This window comes from Pongo abelii, chromosome 1 (assembly GCF_028885655.2).
Source record: "Pongo abelii isolate AG06213 chromosome 1, NHGRI_mPonAbe1-v2.0_pri, whole genome shotgun sequence".
Classification (NCBI taxonomy): Eukaryota; Metazoa; Chordata; class Mammalia; order Primates; family Hominidae; genus Pongo; species Pongo abelii.
Window position 1 is genome coordinate 202,647,535 of NC_071985.2, and position 24,952 is coordinate 202,672,486.

Consider the following 24,952-nt stretch of genomic DNA (forward strand, 5'->3'; position numbering starts at 1 on the left):
TTCTAACCTGTAATGTTTCAAAAAGAGATCAGAAGCAATAAGTGACCTTGGTGGATTCTACTTTGTTGGGGGGTTGGTGGGGTAGGGGGGACGGCATGTGCCAGCTGGTTAGAAGCAAGGTCTGGCTCCACTGAGAACATAGAAGTTGCATTACTCACACAAAATGGCTTTGTTGGCAGAAATCCAAGTCATTATTTTAAGATAATTTTAGAGGAGGGGTTGTTTTTTGCCGCAGGGGCATGAGTGGAGGACATGGGAAAGAGTAGTGAGAAGTGACAGAATAATACATTTGGTTGGGAGGAGTAATAGTTTTTTACTTTAAGTGTTTATTTTTTTAGAATTAGGAACAATAACAGGAACATCTAGAAGACAGCAGTGTGCTAAAATAGGAATTTGAAGGATGTGTATATGCATTACATGGTTCTAGAGGAAACCCTCAACATAGATATTTATGGAATTTAAGATTTTAGGAAGTAGTTGTATTTAATGGATACATTTGATGTTTATACCCCTTTTAATCTGTAGACTCTTAAAAGCTACCAGCATAGTGAACTTGTTCTAGTGGTATTTTGAGTTCAAATTGAAAGTAGAAACAGAAAATAGAAGCTTCATATGAAGGAATCAAAGACAGATTTGTATGGTTTGTGTCTGTTTTGAAAAGATAGGCAGCATTAAAAGATTTTTTGAAAAAAAGATAAAAATGTAGTTTGGAAATGTGGCCAGTCCCTTTCATAGCCAAACGGTTTGCTTTCTTCTTCATAGCTGTTGCAGCAGCCGCAGCTTCAGCAAATGGAGCAGCTGGTGGTCTTGCTGGAACAACAAATGGACCATTTCGCCCTTTAGGAACACAGCAGCCTCAGCCCCAGCCCCAGCAGCAGCCCAATAACAACCTGGCATCCAGTTCTTTCTACGGCAACAACTCTCTGAACAGCAATTCACAGAGCAGCTCCCTCTTCTCCCAGGGCTCTGCCCAGCCTGCCAACACATCCTTGGGATTCGGAAGTAGCAGTTCTCTCGGCGCCACCCTGGGATCCGCCCTTGGAGGGTTTGGAACAGCAGGTAGAAATTAGACTGATATGCTCTTAAGATTGAATTTTAATTATTTTTACAATCCTTCTGGAATACTGGCAATGCATGGAACCACAGGCAGATCTGGACCAAGCCTTGTGGGAATCCAGCCATCCCACATAATCTGTGAGATGATAGACTATTGAAATCAAGTTATACAGATGGGACCTATTTCAATCCATGCTCATGTGGCTACTTACTTAATCAGTTTCTTTCAGGGATTTGAAATCTAGGGAAGATTTTTGCTGTATTTGGGAAAAATATTGAGGGAACTATAGAAATTGATATCAAAAACTGAGGGAGGAGGACTTACTAAAGATAGAGCTGAAATACTCCACAATTGAGACTGAGCCGAGTTCTTGGCCTGCAGGCCTTAAAGAGTTACAAGTTTTCTTCAGTCTTTTGAGTAGAATTTAAGGTAGACATGTGGAAAATTAGGAGGAAGGATATTAGACCCAGATATTTTTAATGTTTTGATGAAAAAAGCAGGAGTGTAGTATGGTGAATAATGGGATAATTGCAGAGATTATAAAAAACAAACAAACAAACAAAAGTGATCCCTAAATAGAAGGGCATGTGTGAAAGAAAGTATCTTAATTGGAATTGAGGGCAGCATTAACTCTCGATTGAACCCACTGAGAAAACAGGCTTTCATATAGAAGTCTTGTGTAGTGGGGCAGTACCCCATTTACAAATCTTTTTTCTGTATCCCATTTTTCTACTTGAACCTTTTCAATTGATGAAAGGCATTCTTCTAGTCCATTTTCTTCCACCTTTTCCATAGTTCATGCGGCCGTCAGAGCTTTTTAACCCTCCCTTATCCTATAATATACGACACCATAGGAAGGTAAATTTGGCATATGTTTGATGGTCATGTTAACCTGAGCCATGTCCTCTTTATTACTTATCTGCCCCTAGTACTGCTACATTAACAGTTAGGCTGTCTCTGCTGACAAATTTGCGGTGGTAAGGAGTCTGGATCAAAGTGTTAGGAACAGGTCACTGGGCTTGTTCTTCGAAGAACAGGCCTGTTCTTATCTGCATTGTTTTAATTCCATTTTAGTTGCAAACTCCAACACTGGCAGTGGCTCCCGCCGTGACTCCCTGACTGGCAGCAGTGACCTTTATAAGAGGACATCGAGCAGCTTGACCCCCATTGGACACAGTTTTTATAACGGCCTTAGCTTTTCCTCCTCTCCTGGACCCGTGGGCATGCCTCTCCCTAGTCAGGGACCAGGACATTCACAGACACCACCTCCTTCCCTCTCTTCACATGGATCCTCTTCAAGCTTAAACCTGGGTAAGAACCATTACTCTAACACCACCTTGAACTCTAGAACTCTCTTGCCACCGATGACATTACAAGAACTTTGCATAAGCAAAGGACAGTCCCTTTATACTAGAAGTGTCCTGGGTGTTCTGTGCCTTCCGTAAATACCTCATGTTATTCAGGCTGTACCTATAGATAGTATAGCAGTTTTGGCTTTATTATAGTTTGGGTACATTCCCTGTATATTCAGTTAGCTTTAGTATGAACATTTTATTCTTTGGCTACCTGTGAGAGTATTTCAATGTAAACAATATAAACACAGGTTCATTTCAGTGAAGCGAGGAAACACAGAGACAGAATTCAATCACCTAGTATCACCACCTGAAATACCACCACAGTTAATATTTTGCCTTATTTCCTTTCAAAATTTCCCCTCTGCTATATGTACATATAATATCTTGCTTTTTCATAAAAAGCATTTTATTTTTAAAATTTTGCCATATTTTAAAATATGTGTAAATATAAACTCTCAAACCATATAGTATGTTAATGAGGAGATGTATATTTCCCTGTTAAATATTTAGGTTCTTTTATGCATGGGATTTTAAAATATTACCATCTAGATTCTAGAAAATAGGGAGAGAAAAAGAGGATCCCAAGCAGCAGGCTATAAGAATGAAAAGAAAATTATATTACCTTTTTTTTTTGGTGGCAAATCTCTAAATCTTTCAGGACATGGGAGATGTTTTCTCATCTCAAGCATGGTGCATACTCCTCTCCCGCAGTTACGTATTAAGTTTGAAGTACTGATTTATTTGCTAGATGGGGAAAATTGAGTCCTAGATGTAGAGTCACCATATAATGTATCATGCAAACCAGAACACTTTTGTGAGTGGAAGGGGGTGCTATGAATAATTACTTGGTGATGATAGGCCTAAATCAGGACTGTCCTGGGCAAATCAGCACGTGTGGCCACTTTACCAAGAAGATTCTGTTTTTAACCAGCAAGATTAAAAGTGGCTTCATGGACTCAGAAGTGAGAACTTGACTAAAAACAAACAGGATGCCTTCGTTTGGATAGGCAGACTAGAAAGTGATTTATAAGATTGAAGAGAAGTCTGAAGTAGGTAGGGTAATAGACTTATTATTCTAGACCTAAGAGTGATAGCTTTGAGTTTGAAAGAGGCGCGTTTCAAGTCAAAACTATGTTTATATATACACATTGGCATGTGTGTGCGTATCCGGAAGTTTTATACAGTAAGAACTTTAGTTGTAGAACTCATTTTCTCAGGTTATATGTGAACATCACTTTATAAAAGTTACTATGACATTCCTGATTAGTAGGTCCATAATAGGTAGACAGGGGGATGGGGTACATTGCACAACAGTGTTTCCTAGTGACACAATGCCTGGCTTTAAAGACTGGGGGTTAATGCAAAATCTGGAGAGAGCTTTCAAACTCCCAGTTTGATATGTGGCTAGAAGGAAGGAACTAATGTTCATTGACCTGGCATTTACCTGCTGGTGTTAATGGTTTTGGGTCCTGTACATACAACACTGGAAGGTATAGGTATTATTTCGTGTCTCAGGACTTAAATATCTTGCCTAGCCTGTGTCATCTCAGATTTGAACAGATTTAGAATCAAGCCTTTTCGACTCCAAAGCATGCAGTTTCAGTGTATATCCTGTTACATGATATACTCAGGATATCTTGAACCAGTCCGTTACCAAATCCAGAAGTATGTATCTTTTAATTTCTTGGCTTAAAAACATGTGAACTGTGTCATCCCATACTACATACTAAATAAACTGAACCTGCTAAGTTTTTTTTCATAAAGAGCCAGATAGTAAATGTTTTAGGTTTTATAGGCCAGATGGTGTCTGTAGTGAATATTTAACTCTGCTGTTGAAGTGTGAAAGCAACCACAGACAAAATGTAAATGAGTGAATATGTAGCTATCTTCTAATAAAACTTTATTTATAAAAACAGATGGGCCAGGCATGATGGCTCACATCTGTAATCCCAGCACTTTGGGAGGCCGAGGTGGGCAGATCACTTGAGGTCAGGAGTTCAAGACCAGCCTGGCCAACATAGTGAAACCCCGCCTCTACCAAAAAATACAAAAATTAGCCAGGCATGGTGGCGCGTGCCTGTAGTCCCAGCTGCTTGGGAGGCTGAGGTGGGAGAATTTCTTGAACCTGGGAGACAGGCTGCAGTGAGCTGAGATCATGCCACTGTGCTCCAGCCTGAGCAACAGAGTAAGACCCTGTCTCAAAATAAAATAAGATAAAATAAAATAAAAAGCTGTGGTTTCTTGGTGTGTGGAAATGGAGCCAGAAATACTACTTTCATGCATGATACCTTTCCTTTTTCTAAAGTGTCACCAATTTAATATAATACTACCTCTTAATTTTTGTTTTCCCTGTGAAGAAGGAAATAACTATTAGTGTGAGTTATTTCTTGTCAAATGACTTGTTGCCTGCCTAGTTTTATGTTTAACATAACTTCTTCTCTTTGGAAACATCCACCTTGTTCAAGCAGTTTCTTAGTGTACATTTGCATTGGACTTCTGTTGTGTGTAGTGCATATTTCGTACATGCCATTCCTGAGGAACTCTTTGTCTCAGTACAGCTTTGCCTCAGCTCAGTCTGTTTCCTTGAGAAAGTAGAGGTGTGCTACTTGGTTTTTAACAATCTCCATACAGAGGCCTTAAAGACATTTTAGTATAAGAAACTTAACATTTCTTTCTGGCCCACACCTAATACAGCTTCTGTTGTTAATACTACTTCACTGCTGCCACCAGCCATCAGCAGTGATGGGCAGCCATACTAAGCGTTTTATATTCATTGTGTTGAATACTCAAAAGAACCTTTCGCTCCTTAAAACTCAGCGTGGCTTAATTAATATTGCTAATGATACCAACCACAAAGCTAGTGTTTGAATGCGCATACCAGCCTATATCTCATGTGGATCTTTTCCCCATCTTGTCTTTTTTACACTTTGTCCCAGTAGGCAGATATGCGTTAGTATCTTTTAACAAAATCAGTGACCTGTTTAGTAATTTTTCCTATTTTTTAAAAAAAATCACTTATTGAGTGGCATGGTTTTTCATTACTGATTGTTTAAAGTTCAGACTAAAAACAAACCTTTTTGAGTTCTATTTCCCCCCGTTTTTATTGTTTGGGACAGGGTCTTGCTCTGTTGCCCAGACTGGAATGCAGTGGTGCTATCATAGCTCACTGTAACCTCAAACTCCTGGGCTCAAAGGATCTTTCCACCCCAGCTTCCCAAGTAGCTGGTACTATAAGCACACACCACCACACCCGGCTAATTAAAATAATTTTTTTTTTTTTTTTTGTAGAAACTAAGTCTTGCCATGTTGGTCAGGGTGGTCTTGAACTCTGGGCCTCCAGTGATCCTCTTGCCTTGGCCTCTCAAAGCACTAGGATTACAGGTGTGAGCCACTGTTCCTGGCTCCTTTTTTTCTTTCTTTCTTTATTTTATTTTTTTGAGATAGAGTTTCACTCTGTGGCCCAGGTTGTAATGCAGTGGTGTGATCTCGGCTCACTCCAACTTCTGCCTCCCAGTTCAAGTGATTCTCCTGCCTCAGCCTCCCGAGTAGCTGGGATTACAGGCACGTGCCACCATGCCCAGCTAATTTTTTATTTTTAGTAGAGATGGGGTTTTACCATGTTGGCCAGGCTGGTCCCTTTTTTTTTTTCATTTTTAAAATGTTGTCTTTTAAAATGCAGTAGTTTTTTATTTTGATGAGGTCCAATTTATCTTGGTTTTGGAATAGTATCGAAGAAATCTTTGCCTAACTCAAACTCTGGGGATATTTCCTCATGTTTTGCTCTAAAAAAATTTATTGTTTTATCTCTTAAATATAAGTCTGTGATCCATTTTGAGTTAATTTTGGATGTCAGGTCAGGGTTCATCTTTTTGCACATGCATTTCTAGTCGTCCTAGCACCATTTTCCTTTGTAATTTTGGTGTGCAGGTCTTGCACTGCTTCTGTTAAATTTATTCCTAATTGCATATATTTTTGATGCTATTACAAATAGAATTGTGTTCTGGTTTTATCTTTTGATAGACTATTGTTTGCTTATAGAAATACAATTGGTTTTTGTATATTGATCTTATATACTGTGGCCTCGCTGTAGTTGTTTATTGGTCGTTCTAATGGTTTTTGGGTGGATTCTGTAGGATTTTCTACATATAAGATCATATCATCTAAGAATGAAAGCCATTTTCCAATCTGGATGACTTTTCTTTTTCTTGTCTGATTGCACTGTGTAGAACCTCCAGTACAGATTGAGAATCCCAAATCAAAAATCTGAAATGCTGCAAAACCCAAAACTTTTTTGAGCATCAACAAAGTCTTTGTTGAAAGTTAACAAAGTTTAAAGGAAATGCTCATTGGAGCATTTAGAATTTTTGATTTTCGTATTAGGATGCTCAGCTGGTAAATATAATGCAAGTATTCCAAAATCTGAAAGACTTTGAAATCTGAAACACTTCTGGTCCCAAGTACTTTGGATAAAGGGTACTCAACCTGGACTGTGTTAAATGGAAGAAATAAGAGCACACATCCTTCCCTTGTTACTGATCTTGGCGGGGGGTGGAGGTAAAGCGTTTGTCTTTTACCATTAAGCATAATCACAGTTGGTTTTTAGTAGATGCCCTTTGTTAGGTTGAAAAAGTTTCCTTCTAGCCTAAGTTTATTGAGCGTTTTTGTTGCAAATGGGTTTTAGTTTTTGTCAAGTGTTTCTTATGCTTTTTTCTTTTTTTTTTTTTTGAGCTGGAGTCTTGGTCTATAGCCCAGGGTGGAGTGCAATGGTGCAGTCTCGGCTCACTGCAACCTCTGCCCCCTGGGTTCACACCATTCTCCTGCCTCAGCTTCCCGAGTAGCTGGGACTATAGGCGCCCACCACCATGCCCGGCTAATTTTTTGTATTTTTAGTAGAGATGGGGTTTCACAGTGTTAGCCAGGATGGTCTCGATCTCTGAACCTCATGATCTGCCTGCCTTGGCCTCCCAAAGTGCTGGGATTACAAGTGTGAGCCATCTCGCCCGGCCATTTTTTCTGCATTAATTGACGATCATGTGGCTTTTATCCTGTATTCTGTGAATGTGGTATGTTACATTAATTGATTTTCAGATATTAATCCAGCTGTGCATTCCAGATATACATCTTACTTTGGTCATGTTCGATTTGGTGTGTTTGTATTTTTGTTGAGGATTTTTGAATCTGTATTAATGAAGGATGTGTGTTTTTCTTTCTCGTGAGGTGTGTGTTGTGGCTTGGTGTCAGGGTGATACCGACGTCATAGCATGAACTTCGAAGTGTACCATCCCTCTCTGTTTTCTGGAAGAGTTTGTGGAGTATTAGCATTATTTCTTTAAACATTTGATAAACTTGACCAGGTAAGCCAGTCTTAGCCTGGGCATTTATTTATAGTAAGATTTTTACTTAACCCATTTCTTTACATCTTATAGGTCTTATAGGTTCAGATTTTTATTTCTTCTTGAGTCAGTTTTGATAATTTGTGGCCTTCTAGGAATTTGTCCATTTCATCTAAAACGCCAAATTTGTTAGCATAAAATGTACTATTTTAATAAGTGAAATCTCTCTCTCAATCTTCCTCTCCCATCTTCCCCATACATGCATATATACCCATGAATGTGTACATATAAAATATGTTGTGACCCTGAAAAAGGCAGATGTTGCAAGTATTTATTTTGTTTGACTTATGTGTTACATGTCTCAATTTAACAGTATTATTAATCATAGTTAATAAATATGAATTTTCTTAACAAGTAGATCTGTAACTCTCATTTGTGGTTTATATGTGGGTTACATAGAAAACCTTAAACTCTCACCTATAACTGAAACATCCATGTCTAGTAAATTCTACTTCCCATCTCAAAGAGAAAAAAAGTAAGGGATGTGGATATGAGTGTCCTCAAAGACCGATTGTAATGGTTTCATGCCCTGCCTACCCATAGATCTGTTTATCCTACTCCCCCCTTTCTCACCCCTCATTTCTTAGAATGCTTCTCCATGCTTACAGTTTTTTGCACAATCCCCTGGCTGTATCATTTAAAAACTCTTAGACATCAAGAGGTAGCAGGTACAGTTTTTTGTTGACGACACCCAGGCTTTTCATTTGCCCTGGAAGAAAAGTGTTATGGTTGTTCATTACTTCAGAAATGAAATATATAATAGTAAAAATGAGCTCAAAAGTTCATAAGCTGTCCAGGGCAAAAGAATGAAAGCATTTCTAACTAAATTTCAATTTAGTTCTAAATGAAAAAGCATTTAGTTTTATTATCATGATAGAAGTATTATCTTCTTAAAATGTATTCTTTCTGTCCTTTATCTTCAGGGTTTTATGCGCCTTTTAGTTTTTTAGGAAAAGCACAGCTCAAACACAAAATATTTTTCTTTGTCCTTGCTTGAACTGAAGGAGAAGTTTCTAAGTTACTGGTCAGTAAGCAGTAGTCATGTATGTGTTTAGGTGTTTCCCCATTCTGAATTGAAATGAATATTTTATGATTTCTCACTTGGTTCTCTGAAGGAGACTTATCAGCTGTAAAACCAACCATGTGACAATTAACGTATTTTGGACTCCTTATTAATCTTGCACTAAGATGATCAGTTTTCAGGGTTATTTAATTTAGAGCTACCTTGGTGTTGTGTTGGAGAATGAATTGGAGAGAACTTATTTTTAAAACATTTTGATGAACATTGTTGTTTCTGGTTGTATTAAACACAGAACTAGATATTGGGGACCATGGGAATTTTTCTTTAAAGATGGGAAGGCAGGGCTTTGCCCATTAGGCATCTATTAGATCAATGAGTACAAAAAGCAAGTAAATGAGAACATTCGACGTAGCAAGGGCATAACATACTACATGACCACTGGCAGAAATCCCTTATATACAATTATGCAAAATAGCTGAAGCACTTATTAATTTAAATAAAACATTTAAGCCCTTACTGTCTGGAAAGTTGTCATAGGGCACACTCCTGTGAAATCCACCACTGTCCCTTTGAAGCCTTATGAGAAATGTTTCTTTTAAAACAGTTGCAAATTTAAACACTTCCAGAGTGTTGCACCCAAACCCCCAGAGCTATAGTGGTTTGGGTGCAAGAACATGTTGGTATTCAGAATCTTGTGAATCAGAAAGCACATTTGTGCATTCGCCATCTAAATGAGATTCAGTCAACAAATACTTACTGATGGTCAAATATTTACTATTTGTCACACATTTTTTTCAAAAACAAGATAATTACAATTTAGAGCAAAAATTTAAGCTTTGGCTTAATGTTGAAAGAAGTACTGCTTGGCTCAAATAAAATATGTCTGTGAACTGTCAGTTTGCCATTGCCATTTATAATTTAGTATCTGGGAAAATTTCTCTTCAAAGATGTCTATATTTCTTAGTAATAAAAGCTGTGTGTCTGTGTGTGTGTATGAATGTCTTTGTAGTATATACTTGTCTGACATCTAAGGAGATAAGAGGCAAAAATCAAAACTTCACGGTAAATGTATTAACCATTTTTGTAGGCATATTAACTGTTATTCAGTCCAGTCCTGTGTGTGGATTAGTCATTATGTTTTTGCCCATAATAACAGAACATCCAACAAAGAGTGGCTTAAACAATAAGTGCTTTTATTGGCCTTTATAACTGGAAGTATAGTGGTAGGGCAGTGTTCAGGGTTGGTTTGTCTCATCATTAAACATTGTCACCAAGGACCTGGCTCCTTTATAATTTACCTTCCATTTTGGTCAGTGACCAGTTTCTTAAAATCCCTTTAAATTGTTTTCAAAACATTGTGTGTTCGCCCCATACCTTCTTCTTTGGCATGTTTGTTGAGATTGCCACACTTTCCCCATACGTGCCAACCTACCCTGTTACCACCTCTTTGCCCATTTCTCCCCAGCCTCAGACAGGTAAGACAGAATTGTTTCTGAAATGGAATAAAGAACAGTCTTGGCCGGGCGCCGTGGCTCGTGCCTGTAATCCCAGCACTTTGGGAGGCTGAGATGGGTGGATCACATGAGGTCAGGAGTTTGAGAGCAGTCTGGCCAACATGGTGAAACCTCATCTCTACTAAAAGTACAAAAATTAGCCGAACGTGGTGGCGCACGCCTGTAGTCCTAGCTACTTGGAAGGCTGAGGTGGGAGAATTGCTTCAACCCGGGAGGCGGAGATTGCAGTGAGTTGAGATTGCACCATTGCACTCCAGCCTGCGTGGCAGAGCAAGACTCCATCTCAAAAAAAAAAAAAAAACAAAAAAACAAAACAGTCTTATGACTACTGTTTTCATATTTTTCTTCCTTAAAAAAAAAATCAGTTTTCATTTGAATTCAGAAATACTGTGGAATTTGACAAGAATGTTCTGTAGAACAAGAAAACTTGATGAAACTGAGTCAGAAAATGAATTTCAGACCCCAAAAGGGCCTTGACCCTGGAGTCAAGAGCCCTGTTCTGAATTCTGGCCATGACAATTTTGGGTTTTGTATCTTTGGATGAACATTTCATCTCTGGGCTTAATTTTTTGTTACATAAATGGGAATTGCAAACTCCTTTTCCAAAATGCCAGTGAGAATTCTAGAGAAAGTGTATATGAAAAACTTCTAACATAGAATTAGGCTTAGGACAAATGCTCAGTAAATATTTTACAAATTTCTGCATTGAGTCATTTTCTTTTGGTTTCATCACTTTGATTGAGACCCAGACTTTTGAAGCTGGGCCCTGGAATTCTGTGAAGTCCAGCCTGAGTATCTTTTTGTGGCTACCATTAAACCCCAAACCAGACATTTATTAAGACTTGTGAAGAGTTGAGAAGTAGTTAAGATTGGATGACTTTTCTCGTGGATTTTTAATTGTTATTCATCTAAACTTTTTGTGGTTTATGTAATATTTCTTACCTACTTTGGCCTTTTTGTTTAAAAGGAGGTGGGGGAAACAACCCCAGAAAGGCTTGGCATCTTTTTTCTATTGCAATCAAAATTTAAAATAAAATAAGAACTGTTTTTTGGTTTGGTTTGGTTTGGTTTTTGTTTTTTTTTTTTTTTTTTTAGACGGAGTCTTGCTCTGTCGCCCAGGCTGGAGTGCAGTGGCACAATCTCGGCTTACTGCAAGCTCTGCCTCCCGGGTTCACTATTCTCCTGCCTCAGCCTCCCAAGTAGCTGGGATTACAGGCACCTGGCACCACGCCCAGCTAATTTTTTTTTTTTTTTTTTTTGTATTTTTTAGTAGAGTCGGGGTTTCACCGTGTTAGCCAGGATGGTCTTGATCTCCTGACCTTGTGATCGGCCCACCTCGGCCTCCCAAAGTGCTGGGATTACAGGGATAACAGGCGTGAGCCACCGTCTCTGGCCTGTTATTTTGTTATTTTAAAATACTCATAATTTATTATGCTGCTATACTGTTTTTTTCTGTTTGTTTGTTTGTTTTTGGTTTTTTTTTTTTTTGGAGACAAGGTCTTGCTCTGTTGCCTAGACTGGAGTGGAGTGGTGCAATCATGGCTTACTGCAGCCTCGACCTACTGGGCTCAGGTGATCCTCCTATCTCAACATCCCAAGTAGTTAGGACTACAGGTGTGTATCACCACACCTAGCTAATTTTTTATTTTTATTTTATTTTTAGAGATGGGGTCTCTCTCTGTTGTCCAGGCTGGTCTTGAAGTCTTAGGCTCAAGCCATCCTCCTGCTTCGACTTCCCAAAGTGTTGGGTTTACAGACATCAGCCACCACACCTGGCCTGCTATATGTTTTGATACGCCTTTTGGTCATATGTTTGTTTTATCTGTGATTCACAATTATTCCTTTGTCACCCATCAAAACAGCATTATTGGTGGCATGAAGGTTGTTGAAACTACAGTCATTTCAGGCTATGTCACAATAGAAATTGTTAAGAGCTGTCCATTTGTAATGAAAACTCGAAAATTTTTCATTTTTAAGGCATCTCCTGTCTTGTACTCATTATGTCTCATCCATGGCCTGGAACGTCTTAGTGATTTTCACACTTGTATTTAGTGGCAAAATCATTCCTTCAAAGAAAGCTTTTTCACGGGATCCCCTGTATAAAACAGACCAATCTGGATGCCTGATTTTTTAGAGTGGGTTTCAGATGGAAATGGGGGTTATTCAAGAATGAAAGGAATCTCCACAGATCTCAGAATGGAAAACCACTCAAGTCTGAGTGTATTTTGCATTTTCTGAGTTTTTATTGCTGGTGCTCAGGTGCTAGGTTCACCTGGTAGGCACATTTCTTCTTCATTTCATTTACTAGGGGCCATGCTAACTGTTGCTCCAGTCTTACTAGCAGTCTACCATCAACGGTAAAAGCATTCCCTTCTCAATCTTTGTGCAAAAGTTTCCTTCCAGGTTGTTGAGTGGACCTACGAAAGTCATGACGCTAATAGAATTGTCTTAACACAAAAACAACAGCATTGAAGAAATCAGAAATGGTGCGGGCTTTCGGGTGTGGGAATGCTTTTTTCTCTCTTGAATGAAGTTGCTGAAGAATGGTCTTAAGTTATCCTGTTCTGTAACCAACAGGAGGACTCACGAACGGCAGTGGAAGATACATCTCTGCTGCTCCAGGCGCTGAAGCCAAGTACCGCAGTGCAAGCAGCGCCTCCAGCCTCTTCAGCCCGAGCAGCACTCTTTTCTCTTCCTCTCGTTTGCGATATGGAATGTCTGATGTCATGCCTTCTGGCAGGAGCAGGCTTTTGGAAGATTTTCGAAACAACCGGTACCCCAATTTACAACTGCGGGAGATTGCTGGACATATAATGGAATTTTCCCAAGACCAGCATGGGTCCAGGTGAGTACTTGGCTTTGGCACTTTAAGGTACCCGAAATTGTAATGCCTTAACTGTCTTGGCTCAGATGGGTATCTACTGAAATAAATTGCCATATAGTAATTTTTTAAAAGCGTGCCTCTTAGTTTGCATCACATTATTTCATAGGGATTTAAGAAACAAACATGAACACAAAGACATACATACACTTTGGCTGCTTTAAGCATTATGAAGAATCTTTTGCTCTTAAAGAGTTGCTATTCAAATACAAGTTTGATCTAGGGTGCTGAGGAGTAAGACAGCTCTACCACCTTTCTTTGTTGTTCCGCTCTGTAGAAGTGACAGTCTATGTAGAGATGAGAGAAGAAACTATTATAGAAGACAGAATTTGGTTTGGGTTACCCCTTCCTGTTGGGCTGCTTCAGTGGGCTTCACAGAAAGCGAATCTGGTCCTGGGGATTGAGCATAATTATGGTGACAGCACCCATCCTTCTTTCCCATTTCTGTTTCTGTTTCTTTCTCTGATACTGTGTCCAGTGAAACAGTTTCTACAGAAGCTACCTCCTCCTTAAGTTCTGCCAGCTTGCTACTGGGCCAAAATTTCTCGTATTTGAATTCTATAGGCTAGATTCAGAGGCAACATGATTTTCCTGATAGTGGTCATTTGGACTAAAAAAAGGCAGACTGTTACTACTTCAGAAGATAATGAATACTGTTTTGTTTTTGTTTTTGTTTTTTTGTTTTGTTTTGTTTTTTGAGACAGAGTCTCGCTCTGTCGCCCAGGCTGGAGTGCAGTGGCGCAATCTTGGCTCATTGCAGGCTCTGCCTCCCGGGTTCATGCCATTCTCCCGCCTCAGCCTCCCGAGTAGCTGATGAGTACTGTTTTATATGAAAATAAGTTAAAGAATATAGTAAGGACTGTAAGCTTTGAGTTCATTGATGTGAGGCTGGTTTCTAAAGGAAAAAAGTCAAGTAGGGTACATGTTGTGTTATGTCTCCCTCCACCCCTCCTCTCTTCCTGCACCCCTGCCCCTCTCGCCCCCCCGCTTTCGTCTTCCCTCCCACCTTGCACATAAATAAGATTCAGTACGCATGCCCAACTGGAATGAAATGTGCCAAGATTTATATGTAATTTTCAAAGCTCAATTAAGTTAGGACCTTCTTCCTCTATTTAAAAATTCTTCAAGGGAGTTCAAGTGATTCATTCAAATAAAGTTTGGTTTATTGTGTGCATGTGTGTGCATACACGCTCACTCACATGTTTCAGAACGGATGCAGTCTATAAACCGAGGTACACTGACGTATTTCCAGGTCTTCCTTCAGTGCTGTGATTGCCCTTTTTACTTTGTACTTCAGATTCATTCAGCTGAAACTGGAGCGTGCCACACCAGCTGAGCGCCAGCTTGTCTTCAATGAAATCCTCCAGGCTGCCTACCAGCTCATGGTGGATGTGTTTGGAAATTACGTCATTCAGAAGTTCTTTGAAGTAAGCCTTTGTTCTTTCTATCCTTTGACTTAAGAGAATCTGCAGAGCATTTTGATTTTCATTAGCCTTTTTAAGCATAGCAGTCCCATTCCAGTCCTCAGAATGAAGGATGTGTGGTCTTTTTGAAGAGCTTTTTAGTGTGTTTCCAATTCATTAGCAGCAGTCTATCTATTCTGTATGGTTTAAATACCCAAGCAGATAATGCCAGTCTATTTTGGAAATGTGTTTTGAAAACTGGTGTCCCCATTTAGGAGCCAGCACATTATTTCAGATTGTTACAATAGTTTCACAAAACATGTCACTTAAGAAGGAAATAATCCTTGTAAAGTAGTTTTAGCAGGATCACAATAAAATATTGCCAAAAACAAACTTTTCTAAGGTTCTTAGAGAATTGTCTTTGGATACCAACTCCAGTATGTTTCATTATCAGCTAGGGTCACAAGAATTGTTAAATGCTGCTTCTTGGCTGATCGTTTGGCCTTGATTTCCTATTTTACTTCTGTTAATTTGAATAATGTTCACTTGTTTTATCATTGTCTTTGGAAAGAATGAGATTGTTAGGTTAATGTCTTTTCCCTCTAGTAAGGTAAAATTTCAGAGAGGCAGGGATTTTTTTTGCTTACCATTGTAGTCCTTATTATCTGGTATTGGCAACCCTAAGTTATAGATGCAGAATGGCACAAAACTTCGAGATGAGGAGTCTGGTATGGGGAGGAAAATGCTGGAATTCTGCACATTACCTAACACAAAACAAATTTGTAAATGTCTTAACATCTCATCCTGTTTGATTTGTATGAAGATGAAAAAATGACGTACTCAAATTTTACCTTCCAAAGTTTTTTCATGAAGACTTATGTTTTTTTCACCCTGAATTCTTCAGCTTTGGACTAAGAAACCAATCTAAACATGACTTTTGTATTTTTGATTTTAGAATGACTTTGCACTGCCGTTTTGTCACATATATAAAAATACTGAGCTCTTTAGTTCTGGAGGCTGATGCACTTTGGGGTGACAAAATGTACAATGGATTATAGCCATATGATTTGGACCAAGCTCGAGAACTTCTCTGGATCTTAGTTTCCCTTGGGAGAATGAGGAGGTTGGATGGGCTGAGAATTCATAAAGTCTCCTCCAGTCTCACGATTATGTGATTCAAATGAAAATAAAAAGCCAAGGATGGAAAATCATTCTAAGTAGAATTTTAACATTGTGTAGCCTTACTTCTTGATTCTACTAATTTTTCCCCTCCTGACTCTGTTACCTTGTGTAAATAGGAGAAAAAAAAAAATCAATTCTCTTAATGATGTAGAATACTATTTCGAAACAGTGTGTCCATGTGTGCTTTGGCAGTAAGTGTATGGATTCTTTTTTTTTTTTGGGACACACAGTCTCTCCCCATTGGGCAGGCTGGAGTGTAGTGGCACTATCTTAGCTCACTGTAACCTCTGCCTCCTGGGTTCAAGTGATTCTCCTGCCTCAGCCTCCGGAGTAGCTGGGGTTACAGGAGTGTGCCACCACGCCCGGCCAATTTTTGTGTTTTTAGTAGAGGCGGGATTTTGCCATGTTGGCGAGGCTGGTCTCAAACTCCTGACCTCAGGTGATCCACCCTCCTCGGCCTCCCAAAGTGCTGGGTTTACAGGTGTGAACCACTGCACCTGGCCGGATTCATTTAATAGTATGAATTAATGACAGCTTTGAGGAATTATGTGTTTGCTTAGCAGATATTAATAGTGAAACTACTATTGTTTGGTATCCGAGAAACTTTTTAACATTAAAAAGGGTTACTCATAATTAGAGACCGAGAACTACTGGCTTGAAGAAACAATGGCTCTTTAAATAAAAGGTTTAGTTAATCACGGGTATCAGGGCTAAAAGAGGTTATGCCAGTGGTTGATGCAGAATAATGAATGCTTTGCTTTCTCTGGTTTATTTCCTTTTACTTAAGTAATGGTGTTCACCCACACATTATGTTTAGTTTGGCAGTCTTGAACAGAAGCTGGCTTTGGCAGAACGGATTCGAGGCCATGTCCTGTCATTGGCACTACAGATGTATGGCTGCCGTGTTATCCAGAAAGCTCTTGAGTTTATTCCTTCAGACCAGCAGGTAATTGTAAGTTTCCCCTTTAACTTTTCTCTTGGTGTTTGATGTTTCTCCATGGTACATGTAGTGAACCCTGTAATTCTGTCAATTTTCAGTTTTCTTTTATGGTTTTGCATTGTTGCTTATGGCTGCCTTTTTGTGCATGGCAAGCATGAACTGTGCAAATAATTTAAACTTATTGTAGATCAAGTATCTTGTATTAAAACCTGTGGTATCCAATACTCTTCCATTGGCTAGAACTTAGCCTTTAATAGGTTCAGTTTTTATAGGTGGTTTTTTTCCGCATTAGTTAAAGCAGGTAAAATACTAATAAGCCATCATTTTCTCCAACAAGTCAAACTTTCATCCAACCCACCTTCCATATTTTTTTACTCCTTCTCTCCTGTTCTTTCATCCCACCAACATCTGTTGAACAAGGGCCTGCCCAGCATGGTGCATAGCCTGGTACATTGACCTGAAGCCCACTCTGTGCCAGACTTCATCAGCACAGAGATGACTAACACCTGATCCCTGCCCACAGAGTGCATTCTGGTGGGGAAGAGCCATGGTGGTGAGCAGTGGTGAGGACATGAGAAGGACCCCTCACCCTTTCCAGAGTCCCTGAGGGCCAGCTTTGCAGGAGAAGGCAAGGCTAAAGAAGAGTTAGACAGGGAAGAAGGAACAGAAATGAGAATACTTAGGTGCTGTGAGTGGGCAACTGAAAGAGAAGTCACCTGAACAGACCCACAGCTTCTCGACAAGTCACGGCGTGGGTCCAGTGAGCACTGCAGACACCACAGGGCCCAGGAGGCAAAACAGACCCACAGGCAGGGTGTGCTACAGTTGTGTCTGTGCTAGGCAGTGCCTCCAGCCTCCGGTGCTTCTCATCTGAGCCTGCAGCTTTTGGGCTCTGAACTCACTGAGCCCTTCTCAATTGAGGGGTTGGTTGGCCATTGTCTGGCAATGATGACCCACTTGCCCTCACTGAGAACAAAGTTCAGTAATGAGAATCTTTGTTAATGGACTCAAGTTCTGAGCCAGACAAGACACCCGCCACCCCTGAGTCAAGCTAAACCAATCCAAACCACTGCACTGATGTTGGCAGTGGCAGTTAAAGGCTGAAGAAGTCCAAAGTTTTTAAAGTGATAAGTTTCATAGGTATGTGCCACGATGCTGGTGAAGGGAGAGAGGAATGTTGGAGATAGAGCAGGTCTGGAGTTCATTTATTCAGTGCTTAGTACTAGAGACGTAGCATTAATAAGAAAGTATAAGTAATTAGAAGCAAGTGTGAAGCTATTTTAAATTTTCTTTTAATGTTCAGATCATTGCCAATTTTAATTTTTCTTGGATTTTCATAGATAGTTGAATTTTTCTTCTTTAATTTTCTTGTTTTTCTTTCTTTCTTTTTGGAGACAAGGTCTCACTCTGTCACCCAGGCTGGAGTGCAGTGGCACAATTGTGTCTTGTTGCAGCCTCAACCTCCTGAGCTCAAGTGGTCCTCCCATCTTAGCCTCCTGAGTAGCTGGAACTACAGGCATACGCCACTTCCCCTGGTTAATGTGTGTATTTTTGGTAGAGATGGGGTTTCACCATGTTGCCCAGGCTGGTCTTGAACCCCTGGGTTCAATTGATTTGGCCTCCCAAAGTGCTGGGATTACAGGTGTGAGATACCATACCCAGCTATTGTTCTTTCCTGTGTTATATTTTTGCACATATTTTTTCTGGTCATGTTTCTCTGTGGTGTCTTGTTCTGGGCCTGACTTATGCTTCCTACCGTGGATTATTTTACTCTTTTCTAGATGCAAGTTTATCATTTTAGGTAAAATTAACTCATCTTTGTTGGAATTTTTATTTCTTCTGGATCACAAAAATATCCAGGGAAGCCATCTCTCCTTCATTTTGTTTATAAGTATTCCTTGACTTTATTTTTGTATAAGCTTCATTGTCATAATTATTCCCACAATTCCCATCATTCCCGTAATTGTATTTTCAGAGTAAATTATTCTCTTCTGGGCCCAGCACAGTGGTTCATGCCTGTAATCCCAGCACTTTGGGAGGCCAACGTGGGTAGATTGCTAGGGCCCAGGAATTTGAGACCAGCCTGGGCAGCATAGTGAAACCCCATCTCTATAGAAAGTTGGCTGGGCTTGGTGGTGCACTCCTATAGTCTCAGCTGCATGGGGTGCTAAGGCAGGAGGATTGCTTGAGCCCGGGAGGTTGAGGCTGCAGTGAGCAGCCTGGGTGACAGATCCTAAGAGACCCTGTTTAAAAAAAAAAAAAAAATTTATTCCCTTCTGACACTTGGTTAATCACTGTGTCTCTTGCCTTTTGCTTCTTTAGCCCCTTCCAGTGTAATCTTTAATTTCTTTAATTAGATGATATCTTAGTTGCTTTTTGGTACTCAACATTTTGGGCATTTAAGACATTGCATTCATTGACATCACTATTTTGATGTGACTTGCAGTCTTCTAACATAAATCTACTGGCAGCATAGTTTAGCCAGTGTACAGAGATTGGAGACAGCAGGGAAACTGGGCAGGAGGCACCAGGTATAGCCATGGTGCAGGCATTTAATTTCAAGATACCTAAGACCTGGGGCAATGAGTTTGGGGGAAGGGCTCCAGTCAAAATCCCAGTGTCTCTCTTTCTATATATCCTGTTACCATCACCCATTTCCTACTCACAGACTCAGTTTCTGGCCATTTCATCTACTTCCTTTGTTTGCACACTTTTCATTAATTGAGAACCATTCCTGCTGACTCTGCAGTCACTATGACCTAGTAGTAAGATCATAGGTGTTGGAGTCACAGCTTAAGCTAGAATTCTAATTCTGTCACTTTCTATCCATAGTTTGAAATATGTGACTTAAGCCTCCTCTGTCTCAGTTTCTTTTATATACCAGCAGAGGTGGGGTGTTCAGGATAATGTATTGTTGACAGTTTGGTTTACTGACATAATGGTTTACCATACAGTTCAGCCAGATTGCTTGGGTTTGAGTCTTGGGAATCTAGTGTCTATAGTTTTGTAAGTCTTTTAATTTGCCTCTTCCTTGGTGTCTCCATCTATGGTGGTGTCCACTCTGTAAGATTGTTAGGAAAATTTAATTAAAACATGTTACACGCTTAGAGGTATTCCTAACCAGGGTAAACTCTAGCTTAATTAGTATCATTACTAGTAATACTTTACAGGGTTATCATAATAAAGACACGATGAATTGTACGTGAAATTCTTTAGTTTGGTTTAGTTTTATTTTTAGAGACAGGGTGTTGCTCTGTCACCCAGGCTTCTGGTGGTGTTACCATAGCTCACTGCAGCCTCAAACTCCTGGGCTCAGGTGATCCTCTCACCTCAGCCTCCAGAGTAGCTGGGACTATGGCTGTGTGCCATGTAGAAATTCTTTAATACAGTGTACAAATATCCCCTGACTTATGATTTTTCAAAACTGTACTTTGAATCTTTTTTATTGTTTTTATTATATATATATGTATATAAGTATATATGTAAAATAATTTTTTTTTTTTTTTTTTTTTGAGACAGAGTCTTGTTCTGTCGCTCAGGCTGGAGTGCAGTGGCACAATCTCACCTCACTGCAACCTCCCCCTCCCCGGTTCAAGAAATTCTCCTGCCTCAGCCTCCCGAGTAGCTGAGATTACAGGCACGCACCACCATGCCTGGCTAATTTTTGTATTTTTAGTAGAAATGGAGTTTCACCATCTTGGCTAGGCTGGTCTCGAACTCCTGACCTTGTCATCTGCCCGCCTGTGCCTACCAAATTGCTGGGATTACAGGCATGAGCCACTGCACCTGGCCTATGATATATTATTTTTTTAAATTATAGGCTCTGTGATAGATAATTTTGTCCAGCTCTAGGGTACTGTAAGTGCTCTGAGCACTTCTGAGGGCCTAGGATTAGCTATGATGTTCTGTAAATTAGGGATATTTAAATGCATTTTTTAGTTAATGATATTTTCAACTTATGACAGGTTTATTGGAATGTAATTCTTTCATAAATTAAGGAGTATCTGTTCCTGATGTAGGCTCCTTTATATTTGAAGATGTCTACCCTTTATTTTTTTTTAAGCTCTAAGAGTTGGCCAGGTGCGGTGGCTAATGCCTGTAATTCCAGCACTTTGGGAGGCCGAAGAGGGCAGATCTCCTGAGGTCAGGAGTTCGAGACAGCCTGGCCAACATGGCAAGACCCCGTCTCTAGTAAAAATACAAAAATTAGCCAGGTGTGGTGGTACACACCTGTAATCCCAGCTACTCGGGAGGCTGAGACAGGAGAATTGCTTGAACCTGGGAGGCGGAGGTTGCAGTGAGCTGAGATCATGCCACTGTACTCTAGCCTGGGTAACAGAGCAAGACTCTATCTCAAAAAAAAAAAAAAAAAAAAAACACACAAAAGCACTCTTAAGAGGCTTTTCTTTGTTTTTTTGTTTTTACAGGTGTGAGATCTTTTTGGTTACTGGTTATTGTTACAGTAAATTTATTGCTAGAAATTTTACTGTAAATTTGCTAATGTCTGAAAAGACTCAGGTCCTCATTTGTTTCCCTGTTGTCATTGTTCCACAGCTGCTATTCCACTTTCATCATCACAGATTCTCTGTTCAGTAGTGCTTTCATGTTTGGTGAAAAGAATATTCTTTGTCCACATGTTTGCTTGCTGTGATTCTGGTGGTGCTTTCTTTGTCTCCAATAGAATGAGATGGTTCGGGAACTAGATGGCCATGTCTTGAAGTGTGTGAAAGATCAGAATGGCAATCATGTGGTTCAGAAATGCATTGAATGTGTACAGCCCCAGTCTTTGCAATTTATCATCGATGCGTTTAAGGGACAGGTAAGTGACCCAGGAGAGAAATAATGGAAACAAATTTATTTCCTCTGTGAGCAGAAAACAGAGTAGGATTTGTGGCATGTTCTCAATATGCTTAATGTACTTTATTTTTTTTGAGACTGGATCCCCCTCTGTTGCCCAGGCTGGAGTGCAGTGGCACCATCACGGCTCACTACAGCCATGAACTGCCAGGTTCAAGCAATCCTCCCCCCTCAGCCTTCCAAGTAGTTGGAATTACAGGCACATACCACCACACCTGGCTCATTTTTAAATTTTTTGTAGAGACAGCGGCCTCACCATGTTGCCCAGGCTGGTCTTGAATTCCTGCACTCAAGCAATCCACCTGCCTCAGCCTCCCGAAGTTGCTGGGATTACAGGCATGAGCCACTGTGCCTGATCTTAATGTACTTTAGCGTGCAGTAAAAAGCAGTCCTGTATAGTACTGTCAGGTACCTGTCTATGTGTTGCCAAGTGTCTGGGTCTCTGGGCCTTCTTTCCGCCATTAATGCAGTTGTCTGCTCACATTGGGATGAAACACCATCATAAGAGTTTCTAAGATGAAATCTCATATTTGAAGAATAAATTATTTCCCTTGGTTAAGTACTATTTATTCTGATATTTCAGTGCTTTCGTTTTAAATTTGGTTTAAAATTCAGGTAATTTATGGAACTAATGTTGTAGGTCATGTGTGAATATATCTTTAAAATAACAAGGTGCTTTTTGCTTAAATTTTTTTGGAGGGGATGCAGTCCAGGTTGGTTTGAATTGTATTAAATGGCCAAATAACCAGAGATAACTTCTAGTTTCTCCTGTTTTCCTGTATATCAAAAATCTCTTCTTAGCTTCAGCTTCCAAGTAAGATTGTTACTTTTATATATAAATACCTTTTTCCAGAATTGCTTCTGAATTGGCTATAGTTTTTTTTTTTTTTTTTTTCCCCCCGAAACACGAAGTCCTTACAGTCTCCTAAGGTGGGTGGGACAGGACAGTAAAACTCAGCTCCCCTTTGGGTGTGTGAAATTGGTCTTTCTTTAGGGAAGGGGGAAAAATGAGAAAAAGCACATAGATTTTCAGGTATAATTTATGTACTGCTGAGTATAGAGTGATATGTGATGTGTAGTAATCTTTAGGTTTTGCTGTTTGCTCAATGACCACAATGGTTGATCACTGACAGCAACCCACGTGGTTATTGGGAGTTTCTGAGTTAATGAAAAAGAGGTAGATCTGTTTACCTTAACATTAAGATGTTACATTTATGGAATTATACAACAAAAAAGGTAAAACGATTAATCCACCAGGAGAGAATATTTTCAAGATGCGACGGTCAAAGGATTGATAACTAGAATGTATAAAGAACCTCTCTGTAATGAAAGAAAATGATACAACATGATGTAAAAGTGAGCCCAGAACACAAGTTGACATTTCATAGAAGAAACACAAATTGCCAGTAGACATGAAAAACTACTCAGTTCCATTAGGAACAAGGAAAATGCAAAATTAAGCCACAAATGATAGACTATTATTTACCTATCAGTTGCTATGTGCTGACAGGAATGAGGTACACTGCTGGTAGGAATAGACATTGGCACAACCATTTTGGAAAATAATTTAGTATTGTCTTTCAAATTTCAACCTTCATAATTTCTGTGATCCTGTTGAAGTATCTGTACATGTATACCACGAGACCTATTTAGACATGTTTAAACACCATTATTCTCTGAAAAGACTTAAGCAACCCAGATGACCATGAGCAGGGGATTGCATTTTTAAAAAATGTCATATACATGGCTGGGCATGGTGGTTCACGCCTGTAATCCCAGCACTTTGGGAGGCTGAGACGGGTGGATCACCTGAGGTCAGGAGTTCAAGACCAGCCTGGCCAACGTGGTGAAACCCCGTCTCTACTAGAAATACAAAAAATTAGCTGGGTGCCTGTAATCCCAGCTACTCTGGAGGCTGAGGCAGAATTGCTTGAACTCGGGAGGCGGAGGTTGCAGTGAGCCGAGATGGTGCCATTGCACTCCAGCCTAGGCAACAAGAGTGAAACTCTGTGTAATTAAAAAAAAAAAAAATTTCTTTGTATATACCATGCAGAATAAACTACAGAAACTCACAGTATTGTAAATGAACATGGGAATCATAATGTTGAGTGAAATAAATCAAGTTGCTCCAGACTACAAGCGTAGCATTTTTATAAAGCTAAATTCAAGCAGAACCATACAGTATACTATTTATCTTTACAATTGTAAACATAAAGCTACATGTATAAAGTCACACATAAGGCTAGGTGCAGTGGCTCACACCTGTAATCCAAGCACTTTGGGAGGCCAAGGTGGGAGGATTGCTTAAGGCTGGGAGTGCAGGAGCAGCCTGGGCAACATAGCGAATCTCAGTCTCTACACACAATTTTTTTTTAAAGTAGCCAGATGTGGTGGCAAGTGCCTGTAGTCCCAGCAACTTGGGAAGCTGAGGCAGGAGGATGACCTGAGTGCAACAGCTCAAGGCTGCAGTGAGCTGTGATCACCATTGCGCTCCAGCCTGGGTGATAGAGTGAGACCTTGTCTCCAAAACAAAACAAAGTCATACAGAAAGCACTGGGTGTGATGACTTACACTTGGCAAGCATCCAGTAAGTGTTGGCTGCTATTATTGCTCTTATTATCATTCTTGATTGCAGTTGTGAGGTGTATGCCATTAAGCTAGGAAGGGCAGAATCTCAAGGGTGGTGTGCTTTTCTATTGCTCCAAACCCAGCAAAAGAATCTTTTCTTATTGCTGAAAAACGTCACAGTTAAATCAGAACATTGCATTCTGGTTGTTCTGGCGGTGTGAAAGCATTCAGGATTTGGTCCCAGTCCTTCCCTTTTCTGTTGTTAGCGCTGTCTTTTGGAGAGGTTGTCAGTTGACACACTTGACTCTTAACTAAGTGTGTTTTTCGTGACTTTGACTAGCTATCTGTTTCTTGGAGGCTTGGAAAAGTCCTTTTCAGCTCTGAATTATGCACATCTATGAATTCCTAAAATAGATAAGTGATGAGTTTATTGATACACACACACCTTATTATGTGTAGAGAGAACTTAAATGCCATTAAGTTAATTTGTGAAGATTAGTGGGATAATACATCTATATATATAAACAATACTGAAGCATTGAAGGTGGTGACTGTCATTTTTGCTTCTCATTTGTGTTTGTCTACCCTTAGGTATTTGCCTTGTCCACACATCCTTATGGCTGCCGAGTGATTCAGAGAATCCTGGAGCACTGTCTCCCTGACCAGACACTCCCTATTTTAGAGGAGCTTCACCAGCACACAGAGCAGCTTGTACAGGTAGTGGAGTTGCCAGTAGCGGAACTGTGAACACCTGTGGGCTCTTGCAGGGCCAGAGTTTGTA

The 24,952-nt window shown here is 39.9% G+C and overlaps 1 protein-coding gene and 1 non-coding gene across 2 annotated transcripts in view; both read left to right on the top strand.

Annotated features, from left to right (window-relative positions):
* PUM1 (pumilio RNA binding family member 1) overlaps positions 1–24,952 on the top strand; it is a gene marked incomplete at its 5' end in the record, with an annotated part of 132,180 nt that overhangs the window by 98,179 nt on the left and 9,049 nt on the right. The window contains 7 exon segments of the mRNA NM_001134123.1: positions 763–1,059; positions 2,132–2,368; positions 12,918–13,185; positions 14,519–14,648; positions 16,624–16,752; positions 21,428–21,565; positions 24,763–24,888. Coding sequence (NP_001127595.1) covers positions 763–1,059; positions 2,132–2,368; positions 12,918–13,185; positions 14,519–14,648; positions 16,624–16,752; positions 21,428–21,565; positions 24,763–24,888 — 1,325 coding nt within the window.
* Positions 17,685–17,770, top strand: LOC112131328 (small nucleolar RNA SNORD103/SNORD85). The gene has a single exon (XR_002913423.1). It is a non-coding gene; the product is annotated as a small nucleolar RNA SNORD103/SNORD85 (small nucleolar RNA).